This window comes from Myodes glareolus, chromosome 10 (assembly GCF_982192425.1).
Source record: "Myodes glareolus chromosome 10, mMyoGla1.1, whole genome shotgun sequence".
Classification (NCBI taxonomy): Eukaryota; Metazoa; Chordata; class Mammalia; order Rodentia; family Cricetidae; genus Myodes; species Myodes glareolus.
Genome location: NC_142035.1, coordinates 59,299,774 through 59,327,624, shown reverse-complemented (window position 1 = coordinate 59,327,624; position 27,851 = coordinate 59,299,774). Strand labels below are relative to the sequence as shown.

The window sequence follows — 27,851 nt, the reverse complement described above, 5'->3', positions numbered from 1 at the left end:
CAGGGTTTTGTTGCCTGAGGTTTCTGTCCTGCCCAGTTCCTGCAATTGTTAAGTCCCAAAAAAGTCACACAGAGGTCTACATTAACTATAAACTGATTGGCCCATTAGCTCAGGCTTCTTATTAACTCTTATAACTTGTATTAGCCCATTATTCTTATCTGTGTTAGCCACATGGCTCAGTACCTTTTTCAGCAGCACAATCACATTGTGCTTCTTCTGTGTCTGGACAGGACTGCAGAGGGAACTTCCCTCTTCCAAGAATTCTCCTGTTCTCATTGACCCACCAATACTTCCTGCCTGGCTACTGGCCAATCAGCATTTATTTAAAACATAATTGACAGAATATAGACAATTGTCCCGCACCAGGGTTTCTCTGTGTGACATCTCTAGCTGTCCTGGAACTCACTCTTAAACCAGGCTGGCCTCAAACTTCCAGAAATCTGCCTCTGCCACCCTAGTACTGGTATTAAAGGCGTGTGCTACCACCACCCGGCTCTTGATCTTTTTCTACCTCCTGTTCTGCAATGCTATCTGAGTCTTAGAGGAAAAGGTAGAAATGTCTTGGTTAGGGCTGGGATCCAGTGCCCTCCTCTGGCTTCTGAGCATACATGGTACACAGATGCAGGCAAAACACTCTCGTACATAAAATAAAGTAAAAATTAAAAATTTTCATTTGAAAGTCCTTTCACCTCTATTTTATGTATGAGTGCTCTGCATACATAACTGCTGCCAGAAGAGGACGCCAGATCTCATTACAGAGGGTTGGGAGCCACCCTGCAGGTGCTGAGCATTGAACTCAGGACCTCTAGAAGAGCCGCCAAGTGCTCTTAACCACTGAGCCACCTTTCCAGTCCTAATAGTTCTTTTTTGTTTAAGAGCATTTTGTTTAGTTTGTTTTGTTGCTGAGATGGGCTTCCTGTGCCCAGACAGGCATTCACTACAGGGCTGAGAATGACTTTAAATTTTAGATCCCCCTGCTTGCTTCTTCCTCTTAAGTGCTAGGATTACAGGGGTGGGCCACTACACCCTTCTTTGGGTCTGGAATCTGAGAATGATCTCCAATTCCTTTAGTAACACTCATAAAACAACTGGTCGTCCAATTATGTTGATGATCCTGGACTATCCCCACATCCCCAAGGTATAGTAACATCCTGTAACAGGTGGGAGACAGATTTGAAAAATTAGTGAAGCAGGATCTTCCCATGAAGCCTAGGCAGGCCTCAAATTACTACCTTCCTGCCTAACCTTCTAAGGGCTGGGATCACAGGTGTGCACCACGGTGTCAGGCTAGAGTAGGATTGGGATCACAGGTGTGCACCACCGTGTCCGGCTAGATTAGCGATTGAATCACAGGTGTGCACCTGTGTCTAGTGAGAATACAGATTTCTAAACAAGACTCCAGATCTAGGAATTCAGATAGTACTCTAAAATTTCCACACTGTCACACACACACACACACACACAAAGAGATGATCCTGATGCCAAAACCAGTTTATTGGTTGTTTTATACCAGAGTAAGTGTGATTTCTGAGCACTCAACACAAAATGCCCCCCTTGCAAGCTGTTTTTCTCCACTCTAAGGAAATGTGACAGCTCTATGCAAACCCAATTGACTCAAATGTTACATTTCCACAAAGGGATTAACAAAGAAGCCAGGCCCCTGCTTTGTTAGGAAAAGGGACAAAACCTCAAGGCTAATGAGATTTAGAGAAAACTGAGAGACTGAACCTATAATGGCATTACTTATTCTCAGGCTAGAATACGATACACAAAAATTCACAATTCAAGTAATATTTTAAGGAGAAAAGTACTGGTGAAGTCGGATGATATACATTTTTTAAACTATAAGTAAGGGTTTTTATATTTACTTCACTCTAAAGGCAAAAAAACAAACCAAACCCAAACAAACAGATAAAAATACAACTTTTGTTTTTCAGTGATGCTGCAGACTGAACCCATGGCCTCTGCAGGCTGCACCAGCCTCACCACCCACAGGAGCTGCCCACAATATTCCTAAACTAGATCCTTCCAGATACTGAGCCCAAGCATTTTTTCACTTCTTCAGATTCTCTAAACCTAAGTTAATGACAAGTAATTACTCAGGCTACTGGGAATATTTCTGTATATATTGACAGAATCAGAAGTTTGACTTGGTCCACTATTTCACTTATTCCCCCCATCCGAATCCAGACACCAGAATGACCCACTAAACCAAAGGCCTTTTCCCAGAAGCCTGTGGCAGAGACCTAAGCACGCTATCCCAGGAGAAACTAATAGGAACTCGGCGGGCAGGGTAGAGGAGACCTTCATGGACCAGGAAGAAACCTTAACTCCTAAAACAGATTTGGAGACGGACTTATCCACGGATCTGTCTTCTCCAGGGCTGGGCAGGGTGGAAGTGTAGACATCACAGCCTTTCCAGAAAGATGGAAGGTGTCACTTGGTGCCACCCAGGTTTCCTGAGGAAGAGAAGGAGTCACCAAAGTGTCTTCATTTGGGCTTCTTACAGCTTCCTTATTTTTTACCATTAGCAACTGTTCTATCTCCTCTTTCAGAGAAAAATGTGCCTGAGATTCATGTGTGGGAGTCAGGGAGTGAGTTCTCTGGGTTCTGGGGTCTTCTGGCCCTGCTGACTCCCTACTCTTTGGCTTGTTTTCAGACTCTTCGCTGGCCTTGGCCTCCTTCCTGGGAGGCAGATTATGAGACTTTGCTGTAGTTTGTTTACATTCTTTATCCAAAAAATTCTCATCCTTATCAGATCCGTGACATAGAAAACGTGGAGCTTTGTCTATGTCAGAAGCTTTACAAAATAAAAAGCCTTTGATTTGGTCCTCTTTCCCTGGGGGGCGACCCCCTGGCTTCTTTGGATGCAGCCCCGTTCTGATGAGGAGGCCCTGCGCATTCACTCTGTACTCCTTTGCAGCTGCCTCTCGGCGCTGCTTCTGGAAGTCCTTGAGTTGAAGTAGCTCCTCGGGCAGCTCCATACACGCAGGCTAGGAAAGCAAGCACAGGTTTACAAAGATGGACCCAACATGGTCCCTACAGTGAGTTCATTCAAATGTGCTCCAGTAGTGCCCTCTAGTGTTTCCAACAGAATGGTACTTTCAAATTTGGACTGTATTTGTTTTGAGTAATTTAAATATTTAAGTATTTAAGTGTGTGTGTGTGTGTGTGTGTGTGTGTAAAAACATAAGAAGCGTAAGTTTCCCAGCCTGGCTTAAGTTGGCTTAGAAGGTGCACCCTCTGAAAAGCTGTAACATCCAGATACAGTCAGTGTATGTGTGATATCAGGTGTATGTGTGTGCACATACGCATGCACATGTGTGTGACTTAGCAAATGGTTGTCTGTACTGGAATATCACCCAGGCTTTGTACAATGCAGACAAGTGCTCTACCAGTGACCAACATCCAAAGTCCTAGATTACATGTCAACCCCCTCAAGTATGAATTTTTATAACTTTCTAAAATTAATCTGCCCATATGGTAACATATTTTTACATATTTCTTCAGTATCTCTTTTAGGGAGTCAGGGTCTCACCGTGTAACCCATCCTTGCCTGGAACTCACCATACCCTGACCTTAGCCTAGAATTACAAGTGTGTACTGTTATAGCATAAGCATATATTTTGGGGTAATTTGTGGCTGTTTGTTTTAAGACAGGGTCTCATGTGGCTCAGGCTGCCATAGAATTCACTATGTTGTTCCAGATGACATTCAAATTCTGGTTTTCTGTGTACCAGGATTTCAGGTGTGAGCCACCATGACCACTTTATGTGGCTGTAGGGATCAAATTCAGGACTTTATGCATACTAGGTAAACACTCGACCAAATGAGATATACCCCCAGCTCTACTATCATATTATTTTTAATTAAAAAATCTGCTTTAGTCTAGCAGTGGCAGAGCATGCCTTTAATCCCAGCACTCAGGAGGCTGAGGAAGGTGGATCTCTGACTTCAAGGCCAGCCTGATCTACACAGTGAGTGCAGGACAGCCAGGGTTACACAGAGAAACCCTATCTCGAAATACCAGAGGGGAGGAGTAAAGTGCAGAACAGCAGATGAAAATATATGTTGATCTCTGGCCTCCATAATCTCAAACATTGGCTAGCACTCCACATATGGGTACAAATATGGATACACCACACAGACATGCACGCACACAACACAGACAGACATAGATATACACATACAGCATGTATTAATGTGGTGGTACATGCTTGTAATCCTAGCAGTTGAGAAGCAGGGGCAGGAGGATCAGGAGTTCATCTTCAGAGACACAGTAAATTCAAGGTCAATCCTGGATATTTAAGACATTGTTGAACAAACAAAACAAGGAGCAGGAAAAAAGGTCCATTGGTTAAGAGTAATTGCTGCTCTTTTGGAGGACTGGGGGAGGGGTTTGGTTTCTAGCACCCACATGATGGCACACAGCTACCCATAACTCCGGTTTCTGGGGATCTGGTGCCCTCTGCTGGCCGCCATCCATACTCCCTCATGCACATGCATAAACACATGCAGACAGATTCACATAACTATATTTTTAAAGGCAAGAAGAGGGGGATCTAGGTTGTAGCTCAGTTGGCAGAATACTTGCCTAGCATGAATAAAGCTCTGAGTTTGCTATGAAGCATTACAAAAACAGGGCATGGTGGCACAGGCCTGTGACCCAGCATTGGACAGGTAAAGGCAGAAAGATCAGGAAGTCAAGGTCATCCTCAGTTACATAGCAAGTTTGAGGAAAGCTGAGGATACATAAGGCTCTGTTGTAGAAAAAAAAAAAAGATTTGCTACAAAGCTATCCCAAGAAAGATGCAAAGAGCAGATAACATATTTGGGAAGAGTAGATACCAAAGTCAAATCTGGTGTCCCAAGACTGTAATCCAGCTGCTCAGGAAGGAGGCAGGACAGAGATCAAGGCCATCCTAGACAACTCGGTCAGACCTTTATCTTAAAACAAAAAATTTAGGAAGGGTTATGCATGTAGCTCATTAGTACAGAGTTTGCTGAGAATGTACGAGGTCCTGTGTTTGATCTCCAGCACCGCAAACACATAAACAAACAGGGAGTCGCCAAAGCAACAGTGAATAGCACTATGTTCAATGCAAGGAAGAGACAGAGAATACAAATTACACCACAGAAAGCTGTACCTACCTCTGTGCCTGCAAGCCGGTCTGCAGAACCTTCTCGGTAGGTGTTCAGGTACCCGTCTACTAGTGTGGTTAAATCTGACATCATCTCATCCAAGAGTACCAAGCGGAGTGGAAGCAAGTAGGTTGTTTCCAGAGCCAAGATTTTCAATAAAGGGGGTGGAAGAGGTCTTGTCAGCCATACTTCTGGATTTTCCTAGAGAAAGCAAAACCATTTTTACCCTTCCGAGATAAGGTTTCTTTGTGTAGCAGCTCTGGCTGTTCTGGAACTTGCTTGGTAGACCAGGCTGGCCTCAAACTTACAGAGATCTTGAGTGCTGGGATTAAAGGTGTGTGATACCACCACCAAGCAATTTTTTCACTGTGCTCCCTTTGCCTGTAATGTATATCCTGTGCCATTTTATGTTGGAAGTATGTGATCTGCTTATTAACTTTGATTTTATAGGCAATTACAGTCAACAGACTGCATGAATCTCAGAAGAGACTTTGGACTTTAGACTTTTAAATAAGTTTGAGACTGTGATAGACTATGGGGACTTTTGAAGTTGGACTGAATGCATTTTTGCATTATGATACGGCTACAAGTCTTTGATGACTAGGGAGTGAAATATGGTTTGAAAGAAAATGTCCCCCGAAGGGAGTGGCACTATTAGGAGGTGTGGCCTTGTTGGAGTATGTGTGATCTTGTCAGAGGAAGTGTATGACCATGGAGGCGGGCTTTGAGGTCTTATATATGTTCAAGCCATGTCCAGTGTCAAAGTTCACTTCCTGTTGCCTGCAAGATGTAGGGCTCTCAGCTCCTCCAGCACCACGTCTGCCTACATGCCACCATGTCCTGCCATGATGATAATGGACCAAACTGCTAAAAATCACCAGGACACCGGTGGTACACATTTTTAATCCCAGCTCTTGGGAGACAGAGGCAGGAGGCATCTCCATGAGTTCAAGACCAGTCTGGTCTACAAAGTGAGTTCCAGGACTGCCACAAAGGTTACATAGAGAAACCCTGTCTTGAGAAACTTAAAAAAATGTAAGCCACCCCATTAAAAGTTTTCCTTTATAGGAGTTGCTGTGGTCATGTGGTCATGGTGTCTCATCACAACAATAGGACCCTAAAACATGCACTAAGGAAAATTTATATAGCTTTGGGAAAAGCAACTAAGATGATTTTGGTTCCAATGTCTTAATTTGAATTTCCATAAAAATTTCCCCCATCCCAACTTGAAAATATATTTCAGAGTACTTTTAATTTATAATCAACAAATGACACATCTTTTAATACTTACTTGAATACATCTTTGTCTCTCTTCTAAAAAGGAGAGGTATTTAGGGGCAACTTTAAGGTGTCTGAGTAAATTCTCCTGCAAAGTACTGATACAATTTGGAAGGAAACCACCTGTTTCCATAGAAAACTGCAGGACATCTGCTACCTGAGGCACGAAACAGAAAACAATCAGTCCCACACCTACAACAAACCAAGAGAAATCAACACACAGAAAACTATCTCGTGTCAGAAATACTGTGAGAGACTTCCCTGTAAGTGCTGGGACATAGCTCTGCTGGTGGCATGCTTGCCTAGCATGCCCCAGGCCCTGGGCTCCACCCCAGCAAGAACTAGACTTTCTGGTACAAGCCTGTAATCCCAGTTCTTGGGAAGCAGAGACAAGAGGATCATTATCTAAGACATGGGAAATTGGAGGCCAGCCTGGACTACAGGAGATGAGAAAGAGAGAGAGAGGCCGGGCGGTGGTGGTGGCACATGCCTTTAATCCCAGCACTCAGGAGGCAGAGGCAGGTGGATTTCTGTGAGTCAAGGCCAGCCTGGTCTACAAGAGCTAGTTCCAGGACAGGCTTCAAAGCTACAGAGAAACCCTGTCTGGAAAAACTGAGAGAGAGAGAGAGAGAGAGAGAGAGAGAGAGAGAGAGAGAGAGAGAGAGAGAGAGAAAGAGAGGTCATAGGTAAATTTAAGTATGTCAGTCAATTTATTTTGAAAATAGCTAGGAGAAAACACGGGTCTGCATTGTCTATTTTATCTTTTTGTTATTACACATTGATGCCTTTAGTGAATGGGAAAACAAAGAATTTAAGAATTTATTTCTTCAGAATAGAAAAAAACAAGTTTATTGAATATACAGCAAGGAAAGCAGGCAGGACAAAGGCAGCAAAGCTAGCTGCTCAAGAACTATGTTTATTACTTAACAGCCACTCTGGCAACATTTTGGTAAAGAACGTGAATAAAATTAAGAATTGCTATATTGGGCCAGAGATGGCTCAGTGGGTAAAGCACATGCCATGCATGTGTGACACTCTCAATCAGATCCCTAGAATGCACATAAAGCAAGACATGGCAGGTAGGATTCCTATCTGTGATCCCAGTGCTCCTAGAGAGGAGGCAGAGACAGGAGGCTCCCCAAAAGCTCACAGGCCTGGTATATGCAGTGGTGAACAGCAAGAGACTATTGCAAAGTAGAAAGAAAGGACCCATCTCCACAGTTGTCTCCTGACCGCCACATGTGTACACGGTCCCTTTGTGCCTGCACCCACACACAGCATGCACACATATCACAAATACAGAGATTTTAAGAATCTGCAACAACAGTTTATCTGGGTGCCACAGGCTGAATAATGACTCCATACTATCTATATGTCTATGCTGGCTATGGTGGAGCTTGCCAGTAATCCCAGTGTTTGGGAGGTGGAGGCAGGAGAAGCAGGACTTCAAGGTCATCCTCAGGTTGATGCCAGTCTGGGTGACACGACCCTGTCTTTAAACAGACAAAATAAAACAAATCGACTTCTTTTTTTTTAAAGATTTATTTATTTATTATGCATAGTGTTCTGTCTGTATGTATGCCTGCATGCCAGAAGAGGGCACCAGATCTCATTATAGATGGTTGTGATGGTTGCTGGGAATCGAACTCAGGACTTCTGGGAGACCAGCCAGTGCTTTTAACCTCTGAGTCATCTCTCCAGGCCACAAATCAATTTCTTAATCCCTAGAATCTCATTATGTTCTTAATATGAATTATCTTGAATCATTTGAGTAGGTCCTAAATAAAATTAAATGTTTTGTTCTGAGACAGGGTCTCAAAATGTAGCCCAGGATGGCTTAGAACCATGCAGCCAGGCTTGCCCTCAGTTTCCCCAGTGTTAGAACTGTGGACTTGTGCCATCACACTCAGCTGACACTTGCTCTTCTAAAGACACAGAGGAGACTTCACTGTGGCAAAGGTGAAGCGACAGCAGTCGATAACACCACTCTTTAGTTCTGTATTTTTATTACATTTATCTGTCCATCTGCACGGGACACAGGCTCCTGTCTTGCACTTGTGAAGGCCACGAGACAACTTGTGGGAGTTGTTTCTCTCCTTTTATCATATGAGTCATTGAAATTGTGCTCAGGATTGGCAGAAAATGCCATTACCTAGTGAGACATCTTGTCTTTTTTAAATTTTCCTTCTTTTTCTTCCTTTTTTTTTGGGGGGGGGAGCGGGTTTGAGGCAGGGTTTCTCTGTGTATCAGCCTTGGCTGTCCTGGAATTCACTCTGTAGACTAAGCTGGCCTCAAATTCAGAGATCCACCTGCCTCTGCCTCCTGAGTGCTGGGATTAAAGACAGTCACCACTCATAGCCTGAGATTTAATTTTAAAAAGATGTATCTATTTTTATTTCATGTATATGAGCACTTTTTCTGCATGTATGTGCACTAAACATATGCTTGTTGCCTGAGAGGGCCAGAAGAGGGCCCTCTATGTGGTTGCTAGGAACCAAACTTACGTCCTCTGCAAGAGAAGCAAATGTTCTGAGCCACTGAGCCACCTCTCATACTGTTTATGTACCTGTATGTGTCTATGTGAGTGCATGCACATGTGTGTACAGATGTTTGCATCTATGTGTGCAAGTGAAGGTCAGAAGAAGACACTGCCTATTCACTCTCTGCCTATTCTTCTGAGACAGGGTCTCTTTCTGAACCTGGGGCTTGTTTCTCAGCTAGGCTCAAAGTCAGCAAGCCTCAGTGAGCTTGCTGTCTCTGCATCCTTCAGAACTGGCATTACAAGTGTTTACGGGGACACTCAGTTTGTTGTGTGGGTGCTGGGATTCCAATCCCAATCCTCCTCATTATACAGCAAGCATTTTTTGTCTTTTTTTTTCCAGACAGGGTTTCTCTGTGTAACAATCCTGGCTGTCCTGAAACTAGCTCTTGTAGACCAGGCTGGCCTTGAACTCACTGAGATCCATCTGTCTCTGCCTCCAGAGTGCTGGGATTAAAGGCATGCGCCACCACTGCCCAGCTATGTTTTTTTTTTTTTTTGAGACAGGTTTCTCTGTGTGGCATTGAAGCAAGTACTGGGACTTGACCTGTAGACCAGGCCGGCCTTGAACTCACGGAGATCCGGAGATCCGCCTGCTTCTGTCTTCCAAATGCTGGGATTAAAAGTGTGCCACCACCGTCTGGCTACAGCAAGCATTTTTAACTGATGAACTGTTTATCCAGTATTGCATAAGCCATGCACGCACATGCACACACATACTTTTTTAAAAAGTTTTTTGAGACAGAGCCTTATGTGGTGTAGGCTGACCTTGAACTCACTATGTGGCTGAGACTGGCCTTGAAATCTTGAATCCTTCTGCTTCCTACCTATAGAATGACATACTTTGAAGAGGGAGAAAAGAGTCACAAACCAATGGATGTGCGTAGCTACTAGCTACTGAAAAATACAGTGGAGCCAGGAGGCGGTTTTACTGCTTTCAGAGTCAAATCAGAAACCAGATGAGTTTAAGAGTAGGGCTAGGCAAGGAATTTCCCATTTCCTTCAGGTCCCCTGCAAGATTCAAATCAGATTTCATCAAGTTATTATTTTGAGCCAGATAGGGTTTATTTCATCTTTAAGAAATACTTTATTTACTTTGTTTTATCTGTGTTTGCTTGCGTTCATGTGTGTACCATATGTACACTTGGTACCTGCAGAGGTCAGAAGAGAGCATTCAGTTCTCCTGGAACCAGAGTTACTGATGGATATGTGGGTTCTGGGTCTTCTGCAATAGCCGCTAGTGCTCTTAACCAGTAAGGCACCTCATTGTTGTGAGTTTTTGTTTGTGGTTCACATTGCCCGAAGATCAGAGTGTAGAGCTAAACCACTAGAGATTAGGTACTGGTGACTCACATCCTTAATCCCAGGACACAGGAGACAGAGGCAGATGAGATGGATCTCTGTTAGTTCAAGGCCACCCTGGGCTATGCAAAAATCATATAGCCTGTAAGAGAAACAGAGCTCACACAAAGGTGATCCCAGCACTTGGGATCCCACGCCTTTAATCCCAGCACTAGGGGGCTGGAGACAGGAGTGATATGGCTTGGTGAAGAGAAGAATATAAGGCTGAAAGTGCAGTCTGAGGTTTGGTGGAGACAGATGCAGACTGAGGATAGGATCGCCCTTTTGGCCTGAGGATTCAGCAGAAGTAAAAGGTCTCTCTAGTGGTTGGCTGCACTGCTTCTCTGATCTCTCAGTTTTCACCCCCTAATATCTGACTCTGGGTTTTTATTATTAAGAACAATTAGAATTCAAGCCACATCTCACTAGCTCCATAAACGGGGCTTTTTAAGGGGTGTAATAGCCTCAACAACCTACACCCCTGAGGTAAACACGTGATAGAGGAAAGGTGTGCTTTTCCACTTCGTATTAACTCTCCACATCAGACTTCCGAACGGCCTCACATTTCCTAAGTTTCTGAATGTATTGGCATACACAGCCTCATTCCTACTTTTACAATTCTAGCCAGAAATAGAAGACTTTCTCTCAAACGAGTCTAAGTAACTTCCTATACAATTTTTATAGTTTCCACAAGTTACATATGTAATCCATGTGAGACACAGGCAGGAATGGGACAGGAAAACCAGGCTCGATATTTTTTTAAGGGTCTTCCTGTGTAGCACTGGATGATGTGGAGCTCGCTCTGTAGACCATGCTGGCCTTCAACTCACAGAGATCCAGCTGCCTCTGCTTGTCAAACACTTCAGTAAAGACATGTGCCACCACACTTGGCACCGTCATCCCCAGACAGGGAATCTTTTCTACGAGGACCCATGAGTGCTGGCTGACTCCAGCACTCCTCTTCATACCTGTGTGTCAAAGACATTGTTCAGCATGACTCCATACTGATGAGACAGGCAATCGGAAAGCGATCGACAATCATGGATGACCTAGGAGTCAGAACATGGAGACAGAGTCATTAGAACCTGGCCGCTAACCTCATTTCTACAGGAATCAGCTTCTATACCCACCTTTAAGATTCTCTTGTCTTCTAAGATCATCTGAAGCCCATTGTTGAAAGCACGACTTCCCAGGAGGAAAATATCAAACAAGTAAACTCGGCTGTTTGTGGCCACCTACAACAGACAATATCATGGGATGAGGAAAGACCAGAGGAGGCCATCAGAGGACCAAAAGCACAGGACACAGATGAAAATGGTGAGCATCCTCACGGTTAAGCTGGCAGCAGTCACTCAAGTGACACATTGGGGCTTAGGGTGTGGCTGTGTGGTAGGGTGTTTGCTTAATATGGGCGAAGTTCTGGTTTTATCTCTGATTTGATTTTGGTATCTTTGATCCAGATACTGCAATAAGTAAGATTAAAGGCATAGGGGCTGGAGAGATGGCTCAGTGGTTAGGAGCACTGACTGCTTTTACAGAGGACCCGGGTTCAATTTCCAGCACCCACATGGCAGCTCACAACTGTCTGAAGATCCAGTTGCAGGGGATCTGATACATTCATACCAATGCATATAAAATAAAGTTAAATAGACCATAAAAAATATTAAAGGCACAATTACTAGGATTTTCAGAAGGAAAGAAAAGGGCAAACAAGTAAACTAGCTGTGTCAACCAGGAAAGCTTTGTGGGTTTTGTCTTGTTCTTTTAAGATACAGTAAGCATGATAAATATATATATTCACGTCTATCACTTATGACATTTATTCTTTATTCTTTCAAAATTTCATAGATGTATTCAATGTATTTTGGTCATATTTACCCTCACTCTTCACCTCCAACTCCCCCAGAACGCCCTCACAACTTCATGTCCTCCTTTTTTGTTTTGTTTTTTTTAACCCACTGAATCAGATTAGTGCCGCCTGTAGACACTGGTGCATGGAGCCATCCACTGGGGAAGGTAGGCCCGTCCAGTGGTCCCACTCCTATAGAAAAGCTATTCTCCCTCCCAGGAGTTATCAACTGCCAATAAATAGGGGTAGGCCTTGGAAACCCCTTCCCTGAACATCAAATACTGTCTGTGTGTGCATTTCTTCATGTGTGTGCATGAAGGCCAGAGGACAAACTCAGGCACTACCCACCTTATTTATTTGCATTACACACAGGACAGAAGGAGAGACTGATATCTGCAAATTGTCCAATGGCCTCCACACATGCTGTGGCACATACTGCTCTGCCCCCAAAGCAGATACAGATACATGTAGATTAAAATTTTGTTTGTTTTTTGGTTTTTCGAGGCAGGGTTTCTCTCTGTAGCTCTGGTTTGTCCTAGAACTCACTGTGTAGACCAAGCTGGCCTTGAACTCAGAGATTTATCTGCCTCTGCCTCCAGAGTGCTGGGATTAAAGGCATGCACCACCACTACTTTTTTTAATTTTTTAATTTTTAAAATATTATGTGTATGGATGTTCTGCCTCATGTATGTCTGCACCACATACATGCCTGGTTTTCTCCAGGGTCAGAAGTGGACACTGGATGCCATGGAATTGAAGTTACAAGCAGTTGTGAGCTACCAATGTGTGGGGGGGAGAGCTGAGAATTAACCAAGTTCCTCTGCAAGAGTAGTAAGAGCTCTTACCCTTGATTCATCTCTCCAATACCCACTGGCCTTTTTGAAAAGAATTAATTAATTAATTAATTTTAAAAGATAATTAATATAAGAATGGATATTCCAAGGGCTTGTGCTGTAGCTCAGTGAAAGAGTGCTTATCTAGGCTTAACTGGGATATAGGAGGCTTTAAGTACAACCCCAGTACTTCCAGGGAAAAAAAGGAAACCAATAATAGATATTCTAAGTGAATTCTGAAGTGACAGAAAGACTATTAAAAAAATATAAACACAGTGCTGAGTGGTGGTGGCTAATGACTTTAATACCAGTACTTAGGAGGCAAAAGAAGGCAGAGTTCAAGGCTAGTCTACAGAGTAAGTTCCAGGACAACCAGTATACTGTGGGATAATACACTGTAAAGATTTGTCACTCATTTTGGTTTAATAAAATGCTCATTGGCCAGTAGCCAGGCAGGAAGTACAAGTGGGGCAAACAGACTAAAAGAATTCTAGGGGCTGGAGAGATGGCTCAGCAGTTAAGAGCCCTGGCTGCTCTTCCAGAGGTCCTGAGTTCAATTCCCAGCAACCACATGGTGGCTCACAACCATCTGTAATGAGATCTGGCGCCCTCCTCTGTTGTGCGGGAATATATGGAGGCAGAATGTTGTATACATAATAAATAAATAAATCTTTAAAAAAAATTCTAGAAAGAGGAAAGGCAGAGATGCAGATACCATCCAGAAGCAGAGTAAGCAAAATGAGTGAGCCTTACTGAGGAAGGTACCAAGCCATGTGACTAAACATAGGTAAGAATTATGGGTTAATTTCAGTTGTAAGAACTAGCTAATAATAAGCCTGAGCTAACAGACCAAACACTTTATAATTAACATAAGCCTCCATGTGATTCTTTGGGATTGAACAGCTGTGGGACCAGGCAGGACAAAAACTTCCATTTACACCAATATACATGTATGTAGTATATATGTATGTACGCATGTATGTACATGTCAGTGTATCCATATGTGTACATGCATATTTACACATATACATATATTCATGTCTATACTCGTACACACATACACATATACTGAGCATTTGGGAAGTAGATAATGAATGAGGTTCAAAGGCTAGCAGATACACAAGAAAGTCCAAGGCCAGTCTATGCTCTATAACACCATGCCAGAAGCAAAACCAAAGAAAACAATTCAGTTTAGAAAAGATGTTTCGGGCTGGAGAGATGGCTCAGTGGTTAAGGGTAATGACTGCTCTTCCAGAGGACCGGGGTTCAACTCCCAGCATCCACATGGCAGCTCACAACTGTCTGAAGATCCAGTTCCAGGGGCTCTGACACCTTTACATCAATGCACATAAAATAAAGTTAAATAAACCATAAAAATATTTTAAAAAAGAAAAAAAAAAGAAAAGATTTTTCACCTGAAGCCAACAGAGTTTCCCATGGCGACACACATTAGCTCCTTCTGCAGCCACACTCAGGACACTCTGCTTCTTGATGTGGAACATCTGTTAAGAAAAGGAGCAGGCCTTTAATTCCAGCACTCAGGGGGCAGAAGCAGGCAGATCTCTGAGTTCAAGGACAGTCTGGTCTACAGAGTTCTAGGACAGCCAAGGCTACACAGAGAAACCTTGTTTCAAAGGGTGTGTGTGTGGGAAGGAGGAATAGATATCTTTCATGATATTTTGAGGCTAACAACCATAACTTGATGGTGATAAATACTGGATTTCAGGGGTCAGGGTGGCTGGTGCACACTTTTACTACCAGTACTTGAGAGGCAGAGGCATGCAGATCTGAGTTTAAGGTCAATGTGGCCTATAGAGTGAGCTCTAGGATAGTTGGGGCTACACAGAGAAAACCCTGACTCAAAATAATAAATAATTAAATAAAAAAGGAGGTTTCATATACCTTCAGGTTGGTCTCCAACTAAGCCGCATAGCCCAAACTAGTCCTATCCTCCTGACTGTTCTGTTTCTATCCCCAAGTATTGAGATCATAAGGAACTCATTGATCTGGGTAGACTAGCTGAGACTAGCTGACTAGCAGCCCCAGGAATCTTCCTGTCTCTGTCTGAGGGTACATCAGTGTACATCAGTGCTGGGGATCCGAACTCAGGCCTTCATGCCTGCACAGCAGGCATTTTGCTGAAGAAGGTGTCTTCCCAGCTCCTGGATCATGATTTTGTTGTTGTTCTTCCTTCCCCCAAGACAGGGTTTCTCTGTGTAGCCTAGGCTGTCCTGGAACTTACTCTATAGACCAGGCTGGCCTCAAATTCAGAGATCCACCTGCCTCTGCTTCCTGAGTACTGGGATTAAAGGTGTACACCACCAGCTCTGGGCATTATTTCCCCATCGTTTTAAATTTACAACTTTGCCTAACACAAACCAGAGTTTGTTTCACTTATACATATAAATTACTACTAGATACATTTGCTCCTCAGTTTTGGAAAAAGTATAAATACGTAACTATAAGATAAGTCACTCAGACCCTAAATGCTAACAAAAAAAGTCTGCAAAAAGTCAGATCTCCCTTTAAAGACATATATATGACAGGCATGGTGGGTGTCCATCTGTCTTCCCAGTTACTCTGAAAACTAGGGCAGGACTGAGTAGGAGGACGGGCTGAGAAAATTATGGAGACTTTGTTTTCGAACCAGTAACAAAATGATCCATGTACCCCAATTATAAGTTTATATACAACAGAAATGTCAGCAACTCTCCTGAAGTCCATCTGTGAACATGAGCACATTTTCTTCATTTTCTCAAATTCATTGAGGTAATACCATCTGGAGTAGTCCTTTGAAAATGTGAGTGAGGAGCTGGATGTGGTGATGTCCTCCTGTTACCCATGGGGATGCAGACAGGAGGGTCAAGAGTTCAAGATCAACCTCAGCTACATTGGAAACTTGAGGCTGCATGGGGTACATGAGACTCTGTCTCAAAAATCAAATTGCTATTCCGGCATGGGCACGTGTCTTTAATTCCAGCAACCTGGGAGGCCCAGGAAGGCCTGCGTTTACAGAGAGAGTTCCAGAACAGCCAGGGTTACAGAGAAATGCTGTCTTGAAAAAATCATAAACAAATAAATAAATAGATAAATAAATCCAACTGCTGTCCCTAAAATGTTGGCTAGCCTGGCATGGTAGTACACCCCTATAATCTTACTCTGAAGGGGCTGAGATAGGAGGTAGATCTGAATTCAAGACGAGCATGGACTATTTGCTGGAGCCTCTCTCAAAAATAAGTAAATAAGGCCGGTGAGAGGGCTCAGTGGGTAAAAGTGCTCGCCGTGCAAGTCTGATGACCTGAGCTAGTTTTAGGCTACCCTGGGCTAACACTAACTGGGAAGACCTAAAGACCTGAGTTTGGATATAAAAAGGCATGCACATCTATAATCCCAGCATTCTCACTCTGCAATGGGAGCCAGAGACAAGAGAACTGCCCAGAAGCTCTGAGTCAGCTGTGCTGGAGCACACAGCACAGCAGCAGAAGCAGTGCGGAAGGTGAGACCTAACTCCTCAAAGAGGCCTGATGACCTCTACTCACATGCCATGGTGCCCATGCTTACACACACACACACACACACACACACACACACACACACACACACACAGAAAAGTAAATTTTAAAACCACCAAAGGGCTGGAGAGATGGTTCAGTGGTTGAATGCTGACTGCTGCTGCAGAGGATCTGGGTTTGATTTCTAGCACCCACATGGGAGCTCAGAGCCATCGCTAACCCCAGTCCCAGAAGATCTGATGCCCTCCTCTGGACTCCATAGGCACCGGGTGAATGGGACATACAGACATATACATAAATGAAACACCCATACACACAAATACAATATTTTAAATACTGTTTAAAAATAATAAAGCCACCAAAATACTCTGTCCGCAGGTAAAACATCAAAGATCTTAAAATCAATTTGTAGGACACAGACATGCTATCTATACAGAAGACCACATTGTAAATGATTGATAGTACTTACCGCAGCTCCAAACTTCTGTTGGAATTGATCAACGACGGTGTATGTCACTTCCTCTTCCTCTACAAGAGAAGGATGGTATGGGATGTATCTCTCTTCTTTGACAAGAGAATGGCCCTCTTGTTAATTTTAGACGTACTCCTTATCACCTGACCAGTCCTCACACATTAAACACAGTGAGTACTAATTACTGTCCTGTTTTGTCAACTGAGAAGAAACCAGAGTCCTGCCAAGGATAATCTTACAAACTGGATGGTCTCATCATTTCCTGTCATAAGCTAGTGCTGATTCTCTTTTCCTAGTTTACATACTTGCCTTTCTTGATGCCGTCCTATAAAGGTTGATTATTATGTATGCACGTGTATGGTGTGTACGGTGTGTGCACATATGCTCACATGGACGTGGAGGTCAGAAGACAACTTGGTAGAACTGGTTCTCTCTCTCCTACTTTTATGTGGGTTCTAGGGGTTGAACCTAAACCACCTAGCAAGCATATTTACCCACTGATCCATCTTGCCTGCGAAAGTCAAGCACATTAAAAAGATATTTCATGGGGGCTGGAGAGGTGGTTCAGTGGTTAAGAGCACTGGCTGCTCTTCCAGAGGACCCAGGTTCAATTCCTAGCACCCACATGGCAGCTCATCACTGCCTGTAACTCCAGTTTCAGGCGATCCCACACCTTCACACTTACATACATGCAGGTAAAACATGAAAGCACATGAAATAAAAATAAACTATTTTTAAAAAGATATTTCACAGGGCTGGAGAGATGGCTCAGAGGTTAAGAGCATTGCCTGCTCTTCCAAAGGTCCTGAGTTCAATTCCCAGCAACCACATGGTGGCTCACATCCATCTGTAATGGGGTCTGGTGCCCTCTTCTGGCATGCAGGCACACACACAGACAGAATATTGTATACATAATAAATAAATAAATATTAAAAAAAAAAGATATTTCACAATAAAAAGTAACAGTTTAAAATAAATGAGCCCTGGAAAAGTAATAATACACTGTTGGAGTTTTTAAGTCTTGATAATTACTATTATTTGGTCTTTTTTAAGATAAGGTCTCACACAGTTCAGGCTAGCCTTGAACTTATTAAGTAGCTGAGAATGCCCTTGAACTTCCTGCCTCTGTTTCCCCAGTATACCCATCTAATGATAATGGGGATGGAACCCAGAGCATGGTTAACATGAGGAAAGTATCCTATCCTGAGCTGCAGAATAGCTAAAGAGCAATGGGCGGTAGACAGAACTGCCCAGAGGCTCTGGGTCAGCTGTCCTGGAGTACACAGCAATGTAGCAGAAACAACAGTGACGAGCACTATTAAGTGGCTGTCTTGGTTATGATTGCTACTCTACTGCTGTGAAGAGACACCATGACCAACCAAAGTCTTATTAAAAGAAAGCATTTAACTGGAGGCTTGGTCCATTATCATCATGGCAGGGAGCACAGCAGTATGGAGCTGGAGCTGTAGCTGAGCATTCTACATTCTGATCCACAGGCAGCAGGCAGAGAAACATCAAAGCCCACCCCCACATACACACCTCCAGCAAGGCCACACCTCCTAATCCTTCCAAACAGTTCAACTGGGGACTAAGTGCACAAATATACGAGGCTACTGGGGGCGTTCTCACTCAAACTGGCACAGTTACTCAGTGGTTAAGAGTTTTTGCTGCTTTTCCAGAGGACTTGAGTTACTCCCAGTGTCCCAGTCCACTTCCTGTTGCCTTCTGATTAAAAATGTAGCCAGGAGCATGTCTATCTGCACGCCACCATGCTCCCCGCCATGATGATAATGGACTGAACCTCTGAACTGTAAGCAAGCCACCTCAATTAAATGTTTTTTTAATTAAATAAAAGTTGCCATGGTCATAGTGTCTCTTCACAGCAATAGAAACCCAAACTAAGATAGATAGTTCAGTTAGTTTAAAGGCTTGGCAGCAGGTGAACTGTTCAATCCCCAGGCCAGCATGGTGGAAGGCAAGAGGCAACTTTCGAAGTTGTCCTCTGACTTCCACAAGAGCCAGGGTGTGCATACACACACACATGCACACAGACATACAAACACACACACATCCTTTATTTCTTAATCTTTGTAGAGCAAGGACAACAATCCTCCTCTTCTTTTGCATTTATTTATTTTTAATAATTTATTTAACTTTTATTTTATATGCATTAGTGTGAAAGTATCAGATCCCCTGGAACTGGAATTATAGTCAATTGTGAGTTGCTATCATGTGGGTGGTAGGAACTGAACCCGGGTCCTCTGGAAGAACAACTGGTGCTCTTAACCACTGAGCCATCTCTCCAGTCCTTCTTTTGCATTTATACATGCTCTCTTGGTGACTTCAGCAGGTCTCAAGGTTTTAAAGACAGTCTATTGGTTGACTCCTCAAGTTCTCTCTCCATATCCTTCTCATCTCTAGGCTACACTATTTTTGGAGACAGGCCTTCACTATGTAGCCCATGCAGTCCTCCACTTGCACTCTTCCCAGGAATGTATCACCTGAGTGCTGGCATCCCTGGCCTTTTATTCAAACTTAAATGACCCAAACTGAATGCTGCAGTTGGTTTTAGTGTCAACTTGCCACAGATTAGAATCACCTGAGTAGAGTATCTCACCAAACAACTGTCCTCATTGCCTTGACTGATGGAGGAAGGCCCACCCAATTGTAGTGGATCTTCTGGTAGCAGTCCAGATAAAAAGCGTATGTCAGACAGGATATTATTCGTTCTTTTGCTGGCTTGATCTTCCCTCCTACCCTGTTGCTGCTGGTATCAGAACCAGAATTTCCAAGCTTTCATCACGGACTAGCGGAGCAGAGGCTCACCAGCAGCAGACTGGGACTGCCCCCCCCCCACCAGCGAGACAAAGCTACTGTGGTATACGCCACTGTAGAGGCATTTAACTTCATGGGATTTGTAACTACGGAGCTCTCAACGTCTCAGGTGTGACTTAGTTGTAAAGCCTTTTCTACATGAAGGTCTTCTCACCCTAGTTTACACAACACCCTTCATATCTGCGGATGCTGAGGTGCTCAGATTCCTCTTTCTCCTCTCACCCCATCTATCTACTTTGTCAGCATATTCCACGAGCTCCACCTTTAACACATCTACAAGTGCAGCACTTCTACCTATTCTCTACGGCTACCAGTGGAGTCCAGGGCGTTGTCCTTATTGGTTTAGAGTAGTTCACGGCCAAGAGATGGTTCACCTGGTGAAGGCACTTAGTGCAGAGCCTGACAGCCTGAGTTCAAAGCAGGACCCACACAGTGAAGGAGAGAAACCCTTCCTTCAAGTTGGCTCATTTGCCACCACACACATGTCATGACACACATACCTCCCCCCATACCATTATTTACACAAATAAATGTAACTGAAAATCTAAAACATAAGCTGGACAGTGGTGGCGCATGACTTTAATTCCAGCATTCGGGAGGCAGAGGCAGGTCAGCCTGATGTACAGAGATCCAGGACAGACAGGGTTACACAAAGAAACAAAGAAACCCTGTTTGAAAAAACTAAAATACACACACACACACACACACACACACACACACACACACACACATTGAGAAGCAAGACCAGGCACGGTGGCCCTTATTTGTTATCTTAGGACTTGGAAGGCTGTGGCAGGAGGACTGCCTTGACTTCCAGGTTATCCTCGACCACAGTGTGAGATTGAAAAATGAAAAACAAAAAATTATTTCTTCACAAATCTGTCTAGATTTTTTTCTGTTTCTGTGTTAGTCTCTGTAGTCCAGTCTTGCCTTAGCCTATAATCTCGGTCCCTAAGGGCCCAGGCAAGATTGTTGAGAGTTTGAGGCTAGCCTGGGTTATAGAATGAATCCTAGGCTGCAGGAGTGAGACCCTATCACAAAACAACAAAAACTAACCAATTTACATTTTGGGCATGGTGGCAGCTTGGTTGACACAGCGAGTTCCAGGGCAGCCAGGCTTGTGTACGGAAGCCCTGGAGCGCCGGCACTTGTTCATTCATACCGCTTGGGAACTGATGCCAACCTGGACTACGTAAGCAGTACCACAGCGGCCAGGGCTATCTGTGACTAGACCGTGACTCAAAACAAGATAAAATGCACTTCTCCTGACATCCAAATAGCTCAGTGCCTCCCCTCCTTTAGGCCTTTATGCAAATGTCACTACCTCAGGAAGACCTGCCCCAGACACTCAAAAACTCTGAAAGCACATGAGCCACAAGCTTATTGGCCTGCTATTTCTCTATCTCAGCATTTGCTGATAGAGTACTAGCATTCTATATATTTTACTCATTTTAAATTTTTTTTTTTGAGACAGCATCTCATATACCCTAGGCTGTCCTCAAACTTACTATGTAGCCAGTTCTATCCTTGAACTCTTGGTCTGCTTCTTCTACCCCTTAGTGGTGGGAGGACAGGTGCAGTGCCACACGTATCTCCCACTCATCCATCTTATTTGGCATCTTTGGTATGAGAGCTCAATGAGGGTAGCATTCCTAATCCTGGCACACACTATGCATTCCACGTCAACTAAACACACAATTTATAATAATTAACCTAATTCACAATTTTTATTGTGAGGCACAATAAAAACAGCCTAGCAAATTCAGAGTTCCAGTACTCACCTGATGGGCAGTATTTGAGGTCGCTGAGCAGAGAGCTGGCTGGTGCCTCTGGCAGAGGTGAAGCAGGCTCACATACTGTTAGGTCTTCGTCTTTCGTTTTCTCCGTTCCAGTCTTTTCTGCGTTCATGCTATCCTCACAAAACAATCACATTCAGGTGAACTTGTCCTTTTTAACAGACGACATGCACAGACCTCCCTACCCACCAACAGCAAGGACTGCAGCCCATTTCGACGCTGCTCACAAGCACTGCTGGAGGCGCCATCTCAAGACAGCCACGCTGGCAGGCTTGTTTTAGTTCCTTAGACCATTTGAGAAGTAAGCGGCTAGTGGATTAGAGTTAAGTCTTTTTCCTCTTCTGTGCTCACGTGGAAAGCCTCACAGAGAAAAACTATCCTGTAATACCTAATAGAAGACGCCTTTTCCCCCGATGCACCTTGTTCTGCTTCATCCACTAGTTCCACTGAAAAACAACCAGAAGATTTTCAACAGTTTCCGGTTGGAAAGCTACTAGCCACTCCACCACACGCATACACCGTGCTCAACTGTACACTATAAACAGGTTGAAAGTAAAAAAATCAAATTCATATATACAGCACTAAAGACAAGATCAATCCTATTTTCTTTCAAATACCTGAGTGAGGCAGAGAAGTGAGTTTTCTACGGCAGATTCCAATCAGCGATCAGGGAACACAAAACTTACCATTCAAAATCTCATGGCCGAAAAACATCTTCACTCCTGGGACATTCCGGCCTGTTTGTACGTTCTTCACTGCGATAGAAAATAACCCATCTGGTTACTACTGCATACTACTTCTCCAAACCACAAGAAACTGGGAAGTCTCTCTGACTTCTTGTCTGCAGGCATACAAGCAGGCAGAACACTGTATACATAATAAATAAATCTTTAAAAAATCCTGCCACCAGATGGTAGTGTTGCACACCTTTAATCCCAGTACTCGAAAGGCAGAGGCAGGCAGATCTCTGTGAGTTCGAGGTCAGCCTGGTCTACAGAGGGAGTTCCAGGATATCCAGGTCTACATAGAGAAACCCTGTCTTGAAAAAAAAACAACTTTTCTCTCCCAGAGAAATGTAGAGTCAGTTAAATTACAAAGCTACACTCTACAGTTGAGTAATAAACAACAACAACAACAACAACAAACCTTATAAAGAGTCAGGTATAATGGTTACAGGCTTTTAAACCCAGAACTTGGGAGGCAGAGACAGGTAGATCTCTTGAATTCCAGGCTAGTTTGGTCTATACAACAAATTCCAGGCCAGTCAAGGCTTTATAATGAGACCCTGCCAAAAAAGGAAAAGAAAAAAAGGGAGAAGAAACTAAAAGGAAAAAAAAATTCCCAATTTCTTGGGTTAAAGACATGTGCCAGCCTGGCAATGGCAGTGCACGCCTGTAATCCCAGGACTCTGGAGGCAGAGGCAGGTAGACCTCTGAGTTGGAGGCCAGCCTGGTCAACAGAGTGAGTTTCAAGACAATCGGAGCTACATAGAGAAACCCTGTATCAAAACAAACAAACAAAACAAAATAAAATAGAAAGTCATGTGCCACTACAGCTGTCCTATGTGGAGCTAGAGTTTGAACCTCAGGTCTTCTGTGTGTTATGCAAGAACTCCACCAACTAAGTTACATTGATACAAGTTCTCACATATTCCAGACTGGCTTCAAACTCATTATGTAGTTGAGGCTGGTCCTGAACTCCTGGCTTCTGAACTTCTTTTTGTCTGAAATAAATTAATCCTTTACATCTATAATTTTTCCCCTTTGTTGAAGCCAAAAGAAATTTCAATATTCATATAAATAATTAAGAGAAGTTCTCAATTTTTTAAAACTATATGTTGAAAATTAACACCTTCAGGGCTGGAGAGATGGCTCAGCAGTTGAGAGCACTGAAAGCTGTTCCCGAGGACCTGGGTTTGATTCCCAGCACCCATGTGACAACTCATAACCATCTGTAACTCCAGGGATCCTGTCTTTCTTATGACCTCTGGGGATACCGGGCATGCATAAAACAAACAGACACACATGCAGACCAAACACCCACACACATTAAAGAAATAATAAAAAAGAAAATTTCCACTATAATGTCAGCGAGAGTATACAAGTGAGGAGCGGTCAGCATGGGCAGCCATGTTGCTCTGCTACGGAAGAATATTCTAATATTTTCTCAGACCGTTCTTAAAATAGAAACACAACACTACTTTCTCAGCTACTAATGCTGCCCACAGCCATCACCCGCACACAGCTGTTAATCTCTAAGGAGGCAAAGGAAGATGGCAGACAGGACCAAACCGTGTTTTAGGACAACAATCTTGTTAGGGTCCACATGCTGGAGCACGCCCTCAAAGATGCCAGAAATCAATGTGAGCTTCACTCTTCTCCACAAGATGTGGTTGAGGAAATGGTAGTCACTGCTGGGATCCATGCTCTTCGATTCCAAAAGCAGACTTCAGAGAATCTTTGTTGAGCATCCAAACACTTGAAAATTAACAGAGATCATTATTTCAAAACGACAATTTTTTTCATTTTCGTGGTGGTGCACATCTTTAATCCCAGAAGACCGAAGTAAGGGTGATCTCTGACTTCAACAGCTTGGTCTACATAGCTAGTTTCAGGTCAGCCAGGGAGACCCTATCTCATAAACAGTTTCCAAAGTTTGGTTACTAGCATTTCTCCAAATTTCTAAGGCCATGGTTCTCAATCTGTGAGTTGTAATCCTTCTGTGGCGGGGAGGAGTTAAGTGATCCTTTTACAGGGTCACATATCAGATATTCTGAATATCAGATATTTACATTACAATTTACAACAGTAACAAAATTATAGTTCTGAAGTAACAATAATAATTTTATGGTTGGGGTCAGTACATCATGAGGAACTGTATTAAGGGGTCACAGCATTAAGAAGGCTGAGAACCACTGTTCTAAGGGATAAGAACAGTAGTCTTGTTATGTTCATTATTTTAAAATGAATGCAAAGAACAACAGCAAGTACAATTTTATTCATTTTTATTTTATGTGGACAGGTGTTTTGCCTCCAGGTACATGCGTGTACATTAGTTCTGTGCCTAAGGAAGCCAGAAGAGAGCGCCAGATCCCCTGAAACTGAAACTGTCTGAGTGTGTGCTGGGATCTGAATTTAGGTTTTGCTGCTTGAGCAGCAAGCCCTGTTACTCACTGAACCATCTCTGCAGCCCTGTGACGTAGACAATACTCACATTAATAAGGCTAGGATGTTCAAAACTGAAAAGTTATGAAATGCTTAGGAAGTAAGAAAATGAAAGATGGGCCAAATGGGCAGGAGGCGCTCAGCAGTTAAGAGTGCTTTCTGGTGCTCAACAAAGTGCTCAGCTAGCAGCATTACTGGTAATAGCCAGAACCTGGAAACAACCTGGATGCCCCTCAACCGAGGAATGGATAAAGAAAATGTAGTATATTTACACAATGGAGTACTACACAGTGGTTAAAAAAGATGACATCTTAAATTTTGCAGGCAAACGGATGGATCTAGAAAAAAAACCACACTGAGTGAGGTAACCCAGACCCAGAAAGACAAATATGTACTCGCTCATAAGTGGCTTTTAGACATAAAGCAAAGAAAAGCCAGCCCACAGTCCACAACCCCAGAGAACCTAGACAACAATGGGGACCCTAACAGGGACATCCATGGATCTGTATAGGAAGAAGAAAAAGACAAGCTCTTCTGAGCATATTGGGAGCGTAGGGGTCACAGGAGAGGGTAGAAGCGAAGAGGGGAGGAAGGAGAGCTGAGAAAAACATATAGCTCAATAAAAATAATTTTAAAAAAAGAGTACCTTCTGCTTTCCAGTGGCCCTAAGTGTGGTGTTTCCCAGCATCCACAGTCAGTGCCCACAGCCCCTCTAACTCCAGCTCCAGGGGGAGGAGGCCCTCTTCCTCTTCTTGCCTCCTCTGGTGAGATACACACACCCCTCTCACACACAAATATCACTTTGTGTGTTTGTTTCAAGACAGGGTTTCTCTGTGTGCTGTTGGCTGTTCTGGAACTTACTCTGTTAAACCAAGCTGGCCTCAAACTCGGATCTGCCTGCCTCTGCCTCCTGAGTGGTGGGATAGAGGTGTGCATCTCCACCACCTGGCACACAAATACCATTTTTTAAAGGTTAAAACAAATCAGAGGGAAAAACCCACATAGCAAAGACATTTCTGTTCCTGTTTTTGTTTGTTTGTTTGTTTGTTTGTTTTTAGACAGTTCTTCCTGAGTAGCCCTGGCTGGCCTGGAATGCCCTATCTAGCCCATGGTGTCCTTGAATTTGTGAAGATTCTTCTGCCTCTGCTTTCTCAGTGCTGTGACTGCAGACTTCAGCCATCAGACCTCACAAAAAAGGGTCATCAAAACTTACATTGAAAATTAGGAAGAAAAAAAGGTTTGGATGCAGAGCTTCTAGGCGGGCTGAGCATGGGATTATGTATATGTGTGACATCAAGATTTCCATACTACAATTCATGGGCTTCTTAAACTGCCATATCCAAACGTTACTATCAGTTTAGGAAGGCTGATCTCAGTTGGGGTGAAACGAGAGGGGTTAATTAGGAAAATAACTGAGTCAGACTTGAAATCAAGTGGGCAGGGAAGCCCTGGGGACTCAGGCTGAGCTGCAATGGCGTAAGTAGCTGAAGCTGGGGGCCTAAGGTCATTTGAAAAAGGGGCTAAGATATTTGGGTACTGAGTAATAATTAATTTATTAATTAATTTCTTCCATCTCTCAAGCTGGTTCTAAACAAAGGGGTGAAGGGGTAAGACACGTATGTGATGCCACTGGAAAGCTACTACTTCATTTGAGGGGTTGTAACCTTTTCATTAACCTTTTCATTAGTGCAAACAAAAAAAATGTCATAAAAATAAAACGCAAACTGGGCAGTGGTGGCACACGCCTTTAATCCCAGCACTCAGGAGGAGGCAGAGGCAGGCAGACATCTGAGTTTGACGCCAGCCTGGTCTACATAGTGAGTTCCAGGACAATCAGGGGTACACAGAAAGGCCCAGTATCGAAAAACAAAAACAAAACAAAAAATAGAAACGGGGGGGTGGGGGAGAAGAGGAGGAGAGAATAAAATGTAAGACCAGCATGGAGCCTGAAGTGTGTAATCCCAGCCACTTAAGAGCCACTTAGGAGACCAGAGAGGTCTCCTCCTGAAAACTGAAGGAAACTATTTCTGCCCCTTCTAGGCTGAAGCATAAACTCCTAATCCTCCAGCCCCCACCTCCTGGGATGAGTAGGAGGGGGGAGCCTTTAAACAGGATTTCCCAGTATTTCTTAGACTTTGCAACTTCCCTGCTTTCACCTGTCTGGCTCACCGTTTAAAAATTCCCATTTTAAAAACAAGATAAATTTCAAATAAATAAATGACAGTCCCTGTTCAGGGTATTTACTCTCCCTCACCTTCTCACCTTTAGGGTCCTCTACCACCCACCTCCACCCACCCCCGGGAAAAGAAATTTGGGAAATCTGGACCTTAATCTCAGTCAGATGGTGAGCTCCTCGAATTGAAGAAGGGCTGCTGTTAAAGAAGAAATCTGGGAGTTATCTTGGCACAGCCTTGACACAAACTGTTTGAAACGCTCGCAACGCCAGCCGCTGACAGCGCAGACTCTACTACCGTTGCACGAGGGCGAATGCCCTGCGGCTTTCCAGAGGAACCAATCAGCTTGCGGCCCCAGCCGGCTGCCAGCGCCCTCCAGCGGCCGGGAGCGGGAACGCCGGAAAGACGCAGCTAATCGGTGGGCGGCCCCAGCCGGCTTCCAGCGCCCTCCAGCGGCCGGGGGCGGGAGCACAGGAAAGACGCAGCCAATCGGCGGGCGGTCCCCAGCCCAACGTCAACCTACTTCGGGGCCACTGGACAGTGGGAGAGGGAGAGGAAGTGGGAGGGAGAGGTTGCGCCGGGCCCAGTCAAAGGATCCACCCTGAGACTCTCCACTTATTTTGTCGGTTTTGTTTCTCCCCTCAGTTCCTGTCACCTGTGGGGTGGGACGCCTGGCGTGAGGATCCTCAGAGAAACCTGTGGGTTACGCAGTGAACCTGCCCTCCGGTTTATCGGGAAACGGTGGCTCGGTGGCACTGCCCTTTTAACTGTGGTCGCCAGCGCCACAGTGGCGTCGCCCTTTTAAGGCCGGCGGCAGCTGGGGTTCTGGGGGCGGGGTCTGTCTCCCTTTGGACTCCCTTAGCCGCCGGGCTGATTCATTCCGGGCTCGAGCGCCAAGCTCTGACGTTGGCGCCTG

The 27,851-nt window shown here is 44.0% G+C and overlaps 1 protein-coding gene across 2 annotated transcripts; it reads right to left on the bottom strand.

Moving 5' to 3' along the window:
• Positions 1-1,473: 1,473 nt before the first annotated feature.
• Exd1 (exonuclease 3'-5' domain containing 1) lies at positions 1,474-27,284 on the bottom strand. Of its 2 annotated transcripts, XM_048459998.3 has the most exons (12): positions 27,088-27,284; positions 23,889-24,074; positions 22,284-22,352; positions 21,986-22,043; positions 21,583-21,710; positions 16,964-17,022; positions 14,398-14,484; positions 11,431-11,535; positions 11,269-11,349; positions 6,434-6,577; positions 5,152-5,343; positions 1,474-2,993 (listed from the first exon to the last, which is right to left on the bottom strand). In XM_048459998.3, the coding sequence occupies exons 2-12, from the start codon at positions 24,019-24,021 to the stop codon at positions 2,334-2,336; spliced, it is 1,716 nt and encodes a 571-aa protein (XP_048315955.1). In that variant the 5' UTR covers positions 24,022-24,074; positions 27,088-27,284; the 3' UTR covers positions 1,474-2,333. The 2 variants fall into 2 exon arrangements, with proteins under 2 accessions (XP_048315955.1, XP_048315956.1); XM_048459999.3 differs by lacking the exons at positions 23,889-24,074; positions 27,088-27,284 and adding an exon at positions 22,744-23,879.
• Positions 27,285-27,851: the final 567 nt, after the last annotated feature.